Source organism: Quercus suber, unplaced genomic scaffold, assembly GCF_002906115.3.
Source record: "Quercus suber isolate HL8 unplaced genomic scaffold, Cork oak 2.0 scaffold_66, whole genome shotgun sequence".
NCBI lineage: Eukaryota > Viridiplantae > Streptophyta > Magnoliopsida > Fagales > Fagaceae > Quercus > Quercus suber.
Window position 1 is genome coordinate 1,764,050 of NW_027069531.1, and position 15,313 is coordinate 1,779,362.

At 35.5% G+C, this 15,313-nt stretch overlaps 1 protein-coding gene and 1 pseudogene across 3 annotated transcripts; one reads left to right on the top strand and one right to left on the bottom strand.

Annotated features, from left to right (window-relative positions):
* Positions 1-201: 201 nt before the first annotated feature.
* LOC112021208 (putative pentatricopeptide repeat-containing protein At3g15200) lies at positions 202-2,186 on the bottom strand (annotated as a pseudogene).
* A 2,431-nt stretch (positions 2,187-4,617) lies between these two features.
* Positions 4,618-13,286, top strand: LOC111986197 (ABC transporter C family member 3). Of its 3 annotated transcripts, none has more exons than XM_065772923.1 (11): positions 4,639-4,949; positions 6,264-7,273; positions 7,506-7,592; positions 7,705-8,355; positions 8,535-8,699; positions 11,178-11,472; positions 11,607-11,821; positions 11,932-12,237; positions 12,393-12,456; positions 12,539-12,778; positions 12,899-13,286. In XM_065772923.1, the coding sequence occupies exons 1-11, from the start codon at positions 4,877-4,879 to the stop codon at positions 13,006-13,008; spliced, it is 3,216 nt and encodes a 1,071-aa protein (XP_065628995.1). In that variant the 5' UTR covers positions 4,639-4,876; the 3' UTR covers positions 13,009-13,286. The 3 variants fall into 3 exon arrangements, with proteins under 3 accessions (XP_023873586.2, XP_065628995.1, XP_065628996.1); XM_065772924.1 differs by lacking the exon at positions 4,639-4,949 and adding an exon at positions 6,033-6,174; XM_024017818.2 differs by having other exon boundaries at positions 4,618-7,273.
* The last annotated feature ends 2,027 nt before the right edge of the window (positions 13,287-15,313 follow it).

Genomic DNA, 15,313 nt, shown 5'->3' on the forward strand with positions numbered 1-15,313 from the left:
ATTCAAGTTGAATCCATGCCATGATATTGATATAAATTTCAACCATTTACACCTGACATGTATACGGTTCTACATGGAAATCGTTAGGCACTTTCTCCATATAGCGCTTATATTCAATACTTCTCCATACTGTGGTCATATTTTCAAAAATAGTTAGAATCCTGATAAACACGTATTAGACAAAAATTAGCAAGAAGTCTGGAGAGTAAATTTACTTCCAATTGCAAATTCATGATCAATTGACAATTAAGCTCTATGTAATAATCTTGTCTATGTTATTTCTCAAGTATTAACCACTTAAGAATGCTTCACCAAAGATAGTTTTCATCAGATGCCTAAGTCTAGCACGTCTAAAATGTTTAAGGAATTAATTTTTTCCTTTCTTATGAAAGTGTTTACCAAATCACGTGAAGTTCAAAGTCAGATGAAGCATTACCTCTTTTGTCAAATGGAAGATAGGATGAGACCCATAAATGCTAGTCATAAACAATCATCCATCCTTATTCCTTAACATTGTTTCCTCTTTTTTGCCTACTCTCCTTCAACTTAATGTTCATGTCATATACCCATATTTTGGTCCTTGGTTCTGGCACCATGCCCTTTAATGTCATAGCATTGAAAAAGAGCAAAGCACCTTGTATTCTTCCCTTGCCATAAAACCTATGTATCATAATGTTATAAGATTGTCGACCTTGTCCCAACCCATTTCTTTCCATCACCTCCTATGTATATCTTACTCGTCCCTGATTATCCCAATCCATATACAATTTCAAGATCAAGTTGTAAGGGTCAGCAGTCATCCTACTCCCATTTCTTTATATCCTCTCCAAGAGCTCGGGTACTTCCTCTGGATTCTCCAAGGACTTAGGCAAGTAGTTGTGAGTTCTAGCATTTGGCAAACATCTTCCTTTCTTCTGTCCCATTTCATCCAAAAGTTCGTAAACCTTTTCCATCCTCCGAATCTCGCAAAGATTCTTAATCAATGAGTTGTAAGTTGCTGCATTTGATGGCCGGGATAACTTTGCTTCTTCATTTCCTTAAAAACTTGCAAAGCTTCTGGAATCCTCTTCTTGAAAAAAGTGCATCAATGATGCAATTGCAAATCACCACATATAGGTAAAAATCATTCTTCCACATGGGTCAAAACAACTTAATTGCAGTGCCTAATTTTCCATTCTTTGTCAAGGCTTTTATAAATGTCTCACGTGTAAACATATCTGGCTCACATTTATATACAATAATTTCCAAACCTTTTTGCCTCATACATTCCCCAATACGCACCAACCATTGGGAATGATATTCCACGTCTTGCTATTGCAACCAAAACCCATTTCAGTTCGAGTGAAACAACAAAGTTTCAACAGCTTCCACATGCTTATACCGATATAATGACATTAAAAACTTTTGAAACGCAACCAAGTCATTCTCCAATCCAAACTCTTTTCTCCTATTGAATACACCAATTGTTTCCTCCACTTTATGAGCAGCCGCAAATCTATTAAGCAAGACACCATGCGTCCCTTCTTTGACATTTCATCGAGCACTTGGAGCTCCTCCTTGAAACGTTGTGATTTCTGAAGGATGACAAGAGTCTCATTGTAAGCACTACACCCAAGTAAATGCCCACTTACTTCTCCTCCCTTTCTACAAACCCAGTTGAAAAATATACACATAGAGATCGAGAGCTTGCTCAATTATCTCCACCAGTAACCAGTTTGTCCCTTCTAAACTTGAGGAGGTTTTGAACAAAAATGGTCGGTTGGTGTTGAAAATCGATGGAATTGTCAGAATTTGCAATTGAATGCACAAACCGAGTTGTGTTGGTTATGCCCAGGAAATTACATTTGATTATTTTGGAAAAAAAGTTTCAGCTTTTGGGTTATTTGAGCCATGTGAATCAAGCCAAGGAAATGAAGGGGCTTGTGTGAAATGGGAAGGTGAGAACTGAGAAGGATGGTTTCTGGGTTGGGTACTTGGGTTTGGAAATTGAATTTGAATATCTGTTGGATATTTTCTTGGTAAAATATATTCTCAGTAGTTGGGAAAATGTTCTTCTACGGTTGGAGAGTGGACTGCTTTGCATAACATCTATCAAGGAAAAATGCCCATGCACCGCCTCCCCTGACATAAGCCCCAAAAAGCCTAAAGACAGTTCATGTAGAAATGTAAGATAAGTTAGATTAGGCATTAAGCATTATAAAACCTGAATTTATGATTCAATTCATCTAAAATAAAAGGAGGAAAAAGAGTAAAAATGAGCCACCTAAGACTATATCTCTTGCGCCTGTCTCATGCACATAATGTGGAATTGACATATGAGTCACATAGGATGTATATGAAAATTTTGCAACCCATGCGTCCGTTTCACGCGCATGGTTGCAAAATGACCATACTAACAACTTTTTTTTTTTCTTTTTTTTGGAAAATGTACTTGGTTTTCATTAAACCATAAAGAAAGGTACAACCATACAATGATCTGCAGAAGCAGAACCAGACAGATTACAAATTAAGCAACATCCGATTGAATTAACAAAGAAATACAAGGGAGAGTTACACCCATCCAAAGATGAGAATTTCCAGTCCTGCGAGCATAATGGGCCAACTCATCTGCCACTTGATTGAAGTCTCATGTGCCACTATCATGTTGTTAGTATAGACTATATATATATTAAATCATTTTTGCCCTTGATAATTACTTTAGCAGATAATGTATTCCCCATACATGTATGACAAGAAGCAACATAGGTCAGTAACCTCTAACTATTAGGAATGACTTTCAAGGAAAAAAATATTCATAATTTCACAAGAATATGGGCATAGGCGGCGCCCAATGTTAATCAGGGTGGTCACAAGACCACTCCGTATTTTTTTTTTAATATAACTTAAAAAAATTTGAGTTTTAAATTAATATGGGTTTTTTGACCACTCTAGAAAAAAAACTTGACCACCCTAAAAAAAAACATTTGAACACCCTTAATAACAATTGAGCCCCTTAAAAATAAAATTCAATCTCTCCAAAATTTTTGTCCGTTGAATGTTGAAAAAAAAAATTGCAAGAAATGTTATTTTCACAACATTTTTGCAATATTTTCATATCAATCCTAAATAAGAGGTTGTTACTAATGAATAGAAAATAATTTCAATGGTAACTTCAAATTAGAGCTAGTAAAAACTTACAACCTAGGTTTAGTTGTGAAACTATTTCAAAAATGCTGTGAACATAACACTTCTAAAAAATGGTTCAAACAAACATATTAGCCTAAAATCTCAAATCAAACATTTAATTGTGATTTTTTAAATTGTGTTTCAGCTGACATATTTTAAAATTTCTATTTTTTAATATAAAAAAATGCACACTTTTCAAATAGCTAGTCTGTTAGAATTTGTTTTAATCTTTAGTCGAATTTGTTAGATTTATGTGATATATTTTTTTCAAAAAAATAATGTATTCTGTATATTAGTACTTATTTAGGAAATATGTTAGTAATTGAATAGAAGATCAATAACTTAATAATTACTTGGTTTTGTAAATTGAAAATGATGCAGCCGATAATATTAATAATGAAACTATCATATCACATAACAATTTTAAAATATGAAAACTTGTGAAAGAAAATTTTAAAACTTTATGTATTTGAATGTGTTTTTATTTTGTGAAGTTAATATATTCAAGTTTTATTATTAATAATTTTTTTAAAATTAAGTGTTTTTAATGACTACCCTGAAAAAACTTTCTGGAGCTGCCACTTAATAAGGGACTCAAATATATTTTTTTTGTTTTTTTTTTTTAACTTGGCATCATTATACCACAATTGTATAATTGGAATGCCTACTGATTCACATTTTCTTCCTGGCACAAATATAAGTGCCTACTTAATGCAAATGCACCATTGTATCTTTGTTATACAATAGAAATGTCAACTTGATATGAAATCATTATTCTCACTTAACAAATACACCCTTAGAGATGCTTAGTTATTGGCTGTTTTCATTTAATTTACTTATGTACAACTTTTTAAAATCTTATGTTTAAGTAAAACACAATTAGCAAAAAAACAAAATAAGCTAATGCCATAATCGACAAACCCCTAGCTTAGAATAGACTCACACTATCCCATCCAAAAAAAAAAAAAAAAAAAAGAATAGACTCACACTATGCCCCTCACGTTACAATTTCATTTAGACTGAGTTTAGAGAGTGATTATAAGCTGGTTTTTTACTTATTTTTATATACAATTTTCAGGTTTCACGCTACCTTTTACCCTTCCTTTATTTGAAATAAGCAAAATTTTTCTGACAATTTATATTTATGAGTTTGCCATCTTTGGTTCTTATTATTAGTTAAAAACATTCCTTGTAACTTCAGACAAAATAAGCATGATTTTGGCAGAGATGGTAGAAAATGAAAAATCCAAAGTGTGAGTTTTGGCAAATATTATTTTTGCCAACTTACTTTACTATTCAGTTTATAATTATTATTATTTTAATTTATTTTTACTTTTATATTTATTTATAAATACTTTGAGCAAAATAAGTAGAACTCAACGAGGAGTTATAGAATAAATAACACACGCATACAGCGATACAGTTCCAATCATGGAAAGACACCCAACCTTTTCTGTCGGAATTTAATTAGTCTCAACTCTCCGACCTTTGAGTCTTTCCCACCACGTAATCTTAATCCTACGCCTAAGGAAAGCGACCTTTGACTCTCTCTCTCTCTCTCTCTCTCTCTCTCTCTCTCTCTCTCATTTTGGAACAACAATCCTATATGTATCATTGAACTCACAAGAAGATCTTTTACTCTGACATAGAATCTAATTGCACACACTCACACCCGTCTCGTCTAGAACCCCACAAAAGCTTTGACAAAAATATGGAGCTTGTTGAATCCACAGAGAACGGTTTGCCCAGTTTATTCTCAAATTACTACTCACTCTTGTACTCAGGTACTTTTTCTCTCATTAAACCCGTTTTCCTACATGGGTTTTCTGGCTCATTACACCTGGTCTTGTTACTCGTTTTGTTTGTCTCATGGGTGTGCAAGAAATTTATGGTGGGTAAAAGGCAAGCCTCAAAGCAAAGGTTTAAGAACACCTGGTGTTTGTGCTATAAACTAGCTCAAATTTGTTGTTTGGGTATTTCTGTGTTTAGTTTAGTGTTGTGCTTGTTGAGTTACTTTTATTGGTGTAGAAATGGTTGGTCTGATGAAGGGTTAGTGACCCTTTTCGATTTTGCGATTAGGACACTTGCTTGGGGTGCAGTCTGTGTTTATTTGCGTATCCAGTTGTTTAATTCTGGTGAACAAAAGTACCCAATTTTGTTGAGAGTTTGGTGGGGTTTTTATCTCATTATTTCTTTTTATGGCCTTGTTATAGATGTTGTTCTTTATAGGAAACATGTCAATTTACCAGTTCAGTATATAGTTTCTGATGTTTTCTCTGTTGTCACTGGTCTGTTCCTATGTTGTGTGGGAATTTTTGGGAAAAATGAGGGTGGAAATGCCTTTCTTGAAGAGCCTCTTTTGAATGGTGATTCTAGTGCATGCAATAAAGCAGAGTCAAATAAGTCTAAGGGGGGTGAAAATATAACACCCTATTCGAATGCTGGATTTTTCAGCATTCTTACTTTCTCTTGGATGGGTCCTTTAATTTCTGTTGGCAATAAGAAGACTTTAGACCTTGAGGATGTTCCTCAACTTGATCCCAGTGATAGTGTAGTTGTGGGCTTTGCAAGTTTTAGAAATAAGCTTGAGGCAGAGTGTGGTACAATTAATGGAGTGACCACACTGAAGCTAGTGAAGTCATTATTCTCCTTGGCATGGAAAGATTTTCTTTTGACAGCCCTTTTTGTGATGATGTACACATTGTCTTCCTATGTTGGACCATATCTTATTGATACTTTTGTTCAATACCTCAATGGGCGACGGGAGTTTGAGAATGAGGGCTATGTTCTGGTTTCAGTGTTTTTTTCTGCAAAACTTGTTGAATGCCTCTCTCAGAGGCACTGGTTCTTTAGGGTGCAGCAGGTTGGAATCAGGGTCCGATCAGTATTGATCGCAATGGTCTATAATAAAGGTCTGACCCTTTCAAGCCAGTCAAAGCAGGGTCACACTAGTGGCGAGATAATCAATTTCATGACTGTTGATGCTGAGAGGGTCGGCGACTTCAGTTGGTATATGCATGACCTTTGGATGGTTGTTGTTCAAATTATTATTGCATTGTTAATTTTGTATAAAAATCTTGGGCTTGCTTCAATTGCAGCTTTTATGGCAACCATACTTGTTATGTTGGCTAATGTTCCTTTGGGGACATTACTAGAGAATTTTCAAGACAAGATAATGAAATCAAAAGACAAAAGGATGAAGATGACGTCTGAGATTTTAAGGAACATGAGGATTCTCAAGCTTCAAGGATGGGAGATGAAGTTTCTATCTAAAATCGTGGAGCTCAGGAAGACTGAGGCAGGGTGGTTGAAGAAGTACCTTTACACTAATGCAATGACCTCATTTCTCTTTTGGGGTGCCCCCACATTTGTGTCCGTGGTCACATTTGGTGCTTGTATATTGATGGGAATCCCACTTGAGTCGGGGAAGATCTTATCTGCACTCGCAACGATTAGAATTCTCCAGGAGCCCATCTATAATCTTCCTGACACAATCTCAATGATAGTTCAAACTAAAGTGTCCCTTGATCGAATTGCATCGTACCTTCGTCTTGATGACTTGCAGTCTGATGTGATAGAGAGGCTTCCAAGAGGTAGTTCTGATACAGCAATAGAGCTTATTGATGGGAATTTCTCTTGGGACTTATCTTCCTCAAATCCAGCAGTAAAAGATATAAATTTGAAAGTGCAACAAGGCATGAGGGTTGCCGTTTGTGGGACTGTCGGCTCAGGCAAGTCAAGTTTGCTTTCCTGTATCCTGGGAGAAGTACCCAAGATATCTGGGACTGTTAAGTTGTGTGGGACAAAGGCATATGTTGCTCAGTCACCTTGGATACAAAGTGGAAAGATTGAAGAGAACATATTGTTTGGTAAGGAGATGGAAAGAGAAAAGTATGAGAGGGTCCTCGAAGCATGTTCCTTGAAGAAGGATCTGGAAATTCTCTCATTTGGGGATCAGACAGTCATAGGTGAGAGAGGAATCAATTTGAGTGGTGGGCAGAAGCAAAGAGTCCAAATTGCGCGTGCTCTGTACCAAGATGCTGACATCTATCTGTTTGATGATCCGTTTAGTGCTGTGGATGCTCATACAGGATCCCACCTATTTAAGGTAATTTATTTCTGCATTATAATGCTATAATATTCACTGTAAAATTTGTTTTCTTTCCAGTTTGTTATGTACATAAAGTTTTTGATATACACATTTGAAGATGAGTGATTGTGTCATGTGTGTGAGCTGAGATGCTTGGAAATTCTCACAATACCATTGCACTTTGGTTGTTCTGTTTTCTGTAGCTGCTATGTAGCCTTCTTTGATATTTATGTTTTCTTGTAAATTGCAGGAATGTTTGCTGGGGCTTTTGAATTCAAAAACAGTGATTTATGTTACACATCAAGTAGAGTTCTTACCTGCTGCTGATCTTATCTTGGTGAGCCATTCAGAATTAGTTTCTTTCTGACCTTTTCTTTTCTTAACTCCACTTATGGATGGATTTTTCTGCTCTTTTATATCACTGAGTTCAACTTATTAATCATTGTTAGGTCATGAAAGACGGGAGGGTTACTCAAGCTGGAAAGTACAATGATATTCTTAATTCAGGAACTGATTTTATGGAACTTGTGGGGGCGCATAAGAAGGCTTTGTTGGCACTTGATTCTGTGGAGGCAGCATCAGTTTCTGAGAGTACGAGTATGAGCAAGGATGTTGGAAATATGTCTAGTTCCAATGGGATTGAGCAAAAACAAGAAAACACAGATGTTCAAATTGAGAAAACAGATGACATGGTTGGGTCAAAAGGACAGATAATCCAAGAAGAAGAGAGAGAGAAAGGTAAAGTTGGGTTTTTAGTCTACTGGAAGTATATCACTATGGCATACGGAGGAATTCTTGTGCCCTTTATATTGCTGGCGCATGTTCTCTTTCAGCTTCTTCAAATTGGAAGCAATTATTGGATGGCCTGGGCAAGCCCTATCTCACAAAACATAAAACCTCCTGTTGGTAGCTCTACCCTAATTATTGTCTATGTTGCTTTGGCCATTGGAAGTTCTTTTTGCATCCTCTTGAGAGCCTCGCTTCTTGCAGTGGCTGGGTATGAGACTGCCACTCAACTTTTCAGTAAATTGCACTTTTGCATTTTCCGTGCCCCCATGTCATTTTTTGATGCCACTCCAAGTGGGAGGATCCTAAACAGAGTAAGTGGAAAGATGTGTATGGTACTCCAAGCATAGTTTGCTAATTTTCTATAGCTTTATTCTTCAGTTTAAGAAATTCCTCTCTCTCTCTCTCTCTCTCTCAAATACACACACAAACATTCTTTCAGATAAACATAATAGGTGTAAAAAAATTTATTTATATGTATGTTTCCTTGCAGGTCTCTACGGACCAAAGTGCAGTAGATTTGAACATTCAATATCAAGTTGCAGCAGTTGCATTCTCAATGATCCAACTGCTTGGAATTATTGCAGTAATGTCTCAGGTTGCATGGCAGGTTTTCTTCATTTTTGTCCCAGTGATTGCAGCCTGTATCTGGTATCAGGTTAGTATACAATCTGACTTTATCAAAATTATGTCTGCCATATTATGCTGAAAAATGCCTCAATCACATCACATATTAGACAATTTAAATGACATGATCTTGTGTTTATATGATGTCGCGGAAGCCTAAAGAAAAGCACACATGATGCTCTCTTGATGGAACAAAAACTAAACTGTTAGTTCCTGGTAGTAAACCTCGAATCCACGAGTGGTTCTTTGAATCCACAAGGTGATAGGTCTGGAATCCACCAGAAGAAAATTTGACAAAACGTTTATGTTTATTGATAATAGTCTATGAAAAACGTTTACAGACTTAGGCGCCTATTTAAGGGCTCCTTAAAACTTGACTGACAAGAAAATATAATCTAAATTAACTCTAATTGATACCTAACCATAATAAGAATTAAATTTGACCTAAATAGCATTAAATACACCTAAAAACAAGGAAATAAATCACCTAAACCTAAAATAACGTTTTTTTTTTACATAAAAATATCAAAAATAATAAATTACAATAATAAAATAGTAAATTGTGTCCTATATCAAACCCCTCCACTTGAAATAAACTCGTCCTCGAGTTCATTCTTGAAATCTGAAATCTTCCACTCCATATAAACAAATACTTTGAATGTTTTAATAACTTGATTCGGTTCTGAAACTTGAATCTGTCATAAAGTGTAGCATAAAATTTCTTCTCATCTATCTTCACTTTATTTGCAACATTAATCAACAAAAGGTTGATAGTAAAATTAAAATTTTCTACTCCAAGAAAATCAACATATTGTGTAGTCATCTTCAACAAATCAACTGAGACCTGAGGATTGTGAGTTGTGGACTCATCCTCGTATTTGACCTCAATTGAATCTTCCACAATGTTCTCAATAATTACCACCTCTTCATTCCTGACATTATTCACAATCAACTCAACCTTCGTTTCTTTGACCTCTTCTTCAAATTTTTGACAAGTGGTATTTTCAATCTTCAATTCAATAACTTGTAGCAAATCTTGATCTTTTTTAACCACTTCAAAATTTTCTTTAGAAATATACTGCTTCTTCTCAACCCTCAAACCCTTTCCTTTACTTGACACATGGACTTGGCTATCATAATTTTGGTTTTGAATATATTGCTTTTCATATGAATATACAGATTTATAATCAACACTTATATAATCTAGTATATCATAATAGTCATTAGGAAACCATAAATCAATTAATACTCTTTTCATTCTTTGCCAAGAGCGAATTGGATGCTTACCTCGTCGCTTTCTATCAATTTGAATGTCTTCCCACCATTCTTCTGCTTTATTGTCTAATTTATTAGATGCAAGCTGCACCTTTTCTTCATCACAAATCTTCCAAAAATTAAAATACTCTTCCAAATCAAGAAGCCAGTCAATAAAATCCATCTTACACATATCTCCGTCAAAGAATGGAATTTTCTTGTAGTTTGGAGTGTGTCTTTGAATATATCGAACATTGTTGCTGCAAGATGATTTCCTAGCAAGAAGAGTAGCAATCTTTTGCTGGATTTTGCCTATAACTTTTTAACTCTTTTCACAAGATTGGTGATTCTCATCACGAAAATTAAGGAACTCAGCCCTAGTGAGGACTGGGTTGTTGACGTCGTTACCGCCGTCATTGTTGTGGTGGTCACCGTCTCACCGGTTAGCCATCAGACCAGGGTAAGTCAAGGCTCTGATACCAATTGATGTCGCGGAAGCCTAAAGAAAAGCACACATGATGCTCTCTTGATGGAACAGAAACTAAACTGTTAGTTCCTAATAGTAAACCTCGAATCCACGAGGGGTTCCTTGAATCTACAAGGTGATAGATCTGGAATCCACCAGAAAAAAATTTGACAAAGTATCTGTGTTTATTGATAATAGTCTATGAAAAACGTTTACAGACTTAGGAGCCTATTTAAGGGCTTCTTAAAACTTGACTGACAAGAAAATATAATTTAAATTAACTCCTAATTGATACCTAACCATAACAGGAATTAAATTTGACCTAAAAAGCATTAAATGCACCTAAAAACAAGAAAATAAATCACCTAAACCTAAAATAACGTTTTTTTACATAAAAATACCAAAAATAATAAATTACAATAATAAAATAGTAAATTGTGTCCTACATCATTATATTAGTGCAATCTTTAGAATATATACTTTGTACATGCTACAAAATTGCACAGGTTAAATGTAAAACCTATTAAAAGCCGAATTTTGCTATCATGTGGATATAAAAATACACCGATTTGCTAGATAAATTAATTCTTGTTGAAAATATGTTTTCTTAAGTTAGATGTTTGCCAAGTAGCTAGACAAATGTAGTGTATTTTTCGTTGCCCTTTGCCCTTCAATTTTCAGAAATTTCTGGGTTAGAACTATGGAAAGATCTACTTATGAGAAGAATCCATCAAGCCTAACTCCTACTGTAATATTACAAGGGGTTCACACAAACTTATGATTTTGCAGCAATATTACATACCTTCAGCGCGAGAACTGGCGAGACTAGTTGGAGTGTGCAAAGCTCCATTGATACAACATTTTGCTGAAACAATTTCAGGCTCAACAACTATCAGGAGCTTTGATGAAGAATCAAGATTTAAGGACACAAATATGAAACTGACAGATGCGAATTCTCGGCCAAAATTCAATATTGCTGGTGCTATGGAGTGGTTGTGCTTCCGATTGGATATGTTATCCTCTATCACATTTGCCTTCTCCTTGGTTTTCTTAATCTCTATTCCAGAAGGAGTCATTGATCCAGGTAGGTAATTCACATCTGGTGTCTCATTAACACACAACAGTTTCTTTCTCTTGACTTAAATTGGCATTTGGTAAAAGAACTTATACCTTTCTAATTTTCATGTTTTTTTTTTTTGGTCCACATTTTTCCTGAAGGCATTGCGGGCTTAGCTGTGACATATGGACTTAATCTAAACATGTTACAGGCCTGGGTAATATGGAACATTTGCCAAATGGAGAACAAAATTATATCAGTAGAGAGAATACTTCAATACACTTGTATACCAAGTGAGCCACCTCTTGTGACAGAAGAAAACCGACCTGATCAATTCTGGCCATCACAAGGAGAAATTGATATTCGTGATTTGCAGGTCAGTTCTTAGTTGTTTATTATGCAAAAACCAAGAGATTATATGTAAGGTCATTCATGGGTATGATTTTTATGCAATGTCTGTAATTTTGGGTAATGGGTGCAATGTAGGTGAGGTATGCCCCACATATGCCACTTGTTTTGCGAGGCCTCACATGCACTTTGCATGGAGGAATGAAAACTGGTATAGTTGGGAGAACAGGCAGTGGAAAATCAACTCTCATACAAGCACTCTTCCGAATTGTTGAACCTGCCGTTGGTCAGATAATGATAGATGGCATAAACATTTCCTTGATTGGACTCCATGAATTGCGATCTAGACTAAGCATCATCCCTCAGGACCCAACAATGTTTGAAGGGACTCTAAGAAGCAACCTGGATCCACTAGAAGAGTATACAGATGAACAAATTTGGGAGGTGGGTTGGTTTCTTCTTTGGTGTTTGAAGAAATTTTTTCTTTGCTAGATTTTCCTCCTAGATTGGACATGCACTGCTCTTAGGAATTGTAGTCAATGTGCGGAACCTGATTATTTATTTCTTTGGCTTTAATTTGTCACCTCTAATTGTTTTAGGCTTTGGATAAGTGTCAACTTGGAGATGAAGTTAGGAAGAAAGACAGAAAACTAGATTCCACAGGTTTGTCTATTCAGCTTATTATGTAGAATATTTCAAAACCATATTGTGGAAATTTGTTGTTATATGTTTATGGATGCTGCAGTCAGTGAGAATGGAGAGAATTGGAGTGTGGGTCAGAGGCAGCTGGTCTGCCTTGGCCGTGTGCTGCTCAAGAAAAGTAAGGTGTTGGTGCTGGATGAAGCTACTGCATCTGTTGATACTGCTACAGATACTCTAATCCAGGAAACGCTAGGGAAACATTTTTCCAACTGTACGGTCATTACCATTGCACATCGGATAACTTCCATTCTTGATAGTAACATGGTTCTGCTACTAAACAATGGTTAGTATGACCATATGATTTTGCTTACTACCTATAGCTTCTGCTCCTGTAGTTCTTTCATGGTTAGAATGATTTCATTGTAATGCTATGGCTAAGCAGATTCTCTCTATCTTGGTGCAGGGCTTATAGAGGAATATGATTCTCCAACAAGATTGCTAGAAAACAAATCATCGTCTTTTTCTCAACTTGTAGCAGAGTACACTCTGAGGTCGAATTCCAGTTTTGAATAGTTAAGTGATGAGCTTATTTAGGCATTATTCAACTCTGGCAGGCTTTTTGACAATGACGAAAATTAGGCTACCTTTTATTTATTTTATTTATTTTTTTATTTTTTGTGTGTGGAGAATCAAGCCTCTTAGATCTTGTATGAATTGCGTTGAACAATATTAGAGGGATTTTTGGGTGAACTAGTTAGTGGTTGCTGTGTGTTTTGGGCATATTGTATGAACAAATGGTGTACACAGTACATTTTTGATAATAGCAGATAATATAGAAATTGATAGACTAAGTTGGAATATTTATGCTTGAAAAGAGGCTATATGTGATCTGGACTTGATTGATGGCATTTTGTTCTTTCAAACATGTTTCCCTTATGTGTCTTTTGCTTAACGCTATGCTGTTGGTGTCAAGTTATTTGGGACGAAATTATTATACGGATATCATTAGCTTGCACCTTTGAACTGGTGTTGAAAGGAACATAATCAGAGTAGATTTTAGTTTCCAATGTTACCAGACAACATATATGCTGATAGAAAGTCAAATATTCATATACCAGTACCACTTACTGAAGGGAAAATACCCCACATAGTGAACTGAACATTCAATCCCATGTGCTCATGGTAATGTTTACTCTCTGATAGCATAGAAAAACTAGAATCCAGTGTAGAAGTTGTTTCTACAGCCAGACATCAACACAAGCCAATAAAAGGATACTCAAAGAAATTTCTCAACCCCTTGTTCTCAAAATGGAAGCTTGTCTTCCAAATAAATAAATAAATCTTGCTCCCTAACCAACCAACTTTCCCAGTGTGGGGAGAATCAGGGGAGTACTAAAATAAAACCTTGGCAAAAGCTTTGGACAGACATAGGAAATAGACACTGACACAGTCAGTCCTGTTCATATCTCTGAAAACACATTCAATTGTTAAAGGTTGATAAGCAATGGGGATAATGTTCGGATTTCATTTTCTTTTGTCATGCTGAAGGTTCAGTCATGTCCGTATCTTCACTTCATTGGATAGTTACCAATCGAAGTTGTACGACAACAATGCAAGAAGAGGCTTACTCAGATTATATAACTAAACTGGGTATAAGGCAGGGCCAGGTATGAATAATTGGCCCTCTTGTAGGCCATATGGCTATCAAAGAACCTCTCTGGAGCAAAGTTCTCAGGTTCCTCCAATATCAGGATATCATTTCTACACACCCACATTCCCTAAGAAGTATCAGAGGAGCTTGTGCTGACAAAAGATACAGGCCTCCAATTATGGACATAAACACCACATTGCCCAACCAGTGAGCTTGTCGATGACTTTTTTTTTTGGGTAACAGTGGATGACTGTTACCACTTGGGCCTAAGCCCTAATCAATTAATACCTATGATTTATTTTATTTACTTTCTGTAATTGATTAAACTTTTTTATTTTCTGTTTTTTACTTGGTCTAGGAATAAAGTCTGTCTGTTTCTTACTAGGTTAGTAGAGTTTTCTTACTAGGATAGTAAGTTTGGAACTTTATTTAAAGAACCAAGAGTTAAACATTCTTTACAATTTTTTTTTTTTTTTTTTGGATAGATAGGATTGAATTTCAATATATGGCATCTGCTCCATGATAATTGCTCATTGCTATCAAACTAATACACCAATTAGTTTTTGGTGTAGGCAGAATTTGAAGCCTAGGTCTCTTATTCGACAAATTTTTAGTTCAAATTTTTCTAGTAGTCTAATGTTGACTTCAACCAACCTTAGGTGTTAATTAACTCAATTATGTGGTTATATTTTCTTTTTCTTATTTGGTACTAATTCTAAGCAAGTCTAGCTGTTGATTTCTAAGTTTATTTTATTTCCTTGTTCATCAAATTCTTTGAAAATATTGGTTTTGCATCAGTTTTGGTTTTGTCCTACCTCAAGAGCATGAGGTCATAATGATGTAGGACACACTAGAATGATGCAACACAGAAATTAAAGAACAAGAAATATAAAGATAAAAAATCTAGGAATCAGAACTTAGGCTTGCTTGGAGTTAGTACCAAGAAAAATAAAAATAGTTCCTATAGGATCACCCCATTTGCCACAGCTTGATGAAGTAATAGACAATAATGAGTGGTTGATAATCAGTTTCATATGGACTCACAACTTTTTCTTCATTACTCACCATCGACCAAAAGTTGTGACATGAAAGTTGTGTCCCTAGATTTTTCTCAAATAAGATAATCTAGGAGTCAACATCTAGGGTTGGCTAGAGTTTGCACTAGATTTGTGATGATTTTAATAGAAATTTTGTTCATCAAATAATCCCCCCTCAATAAAAGAACAA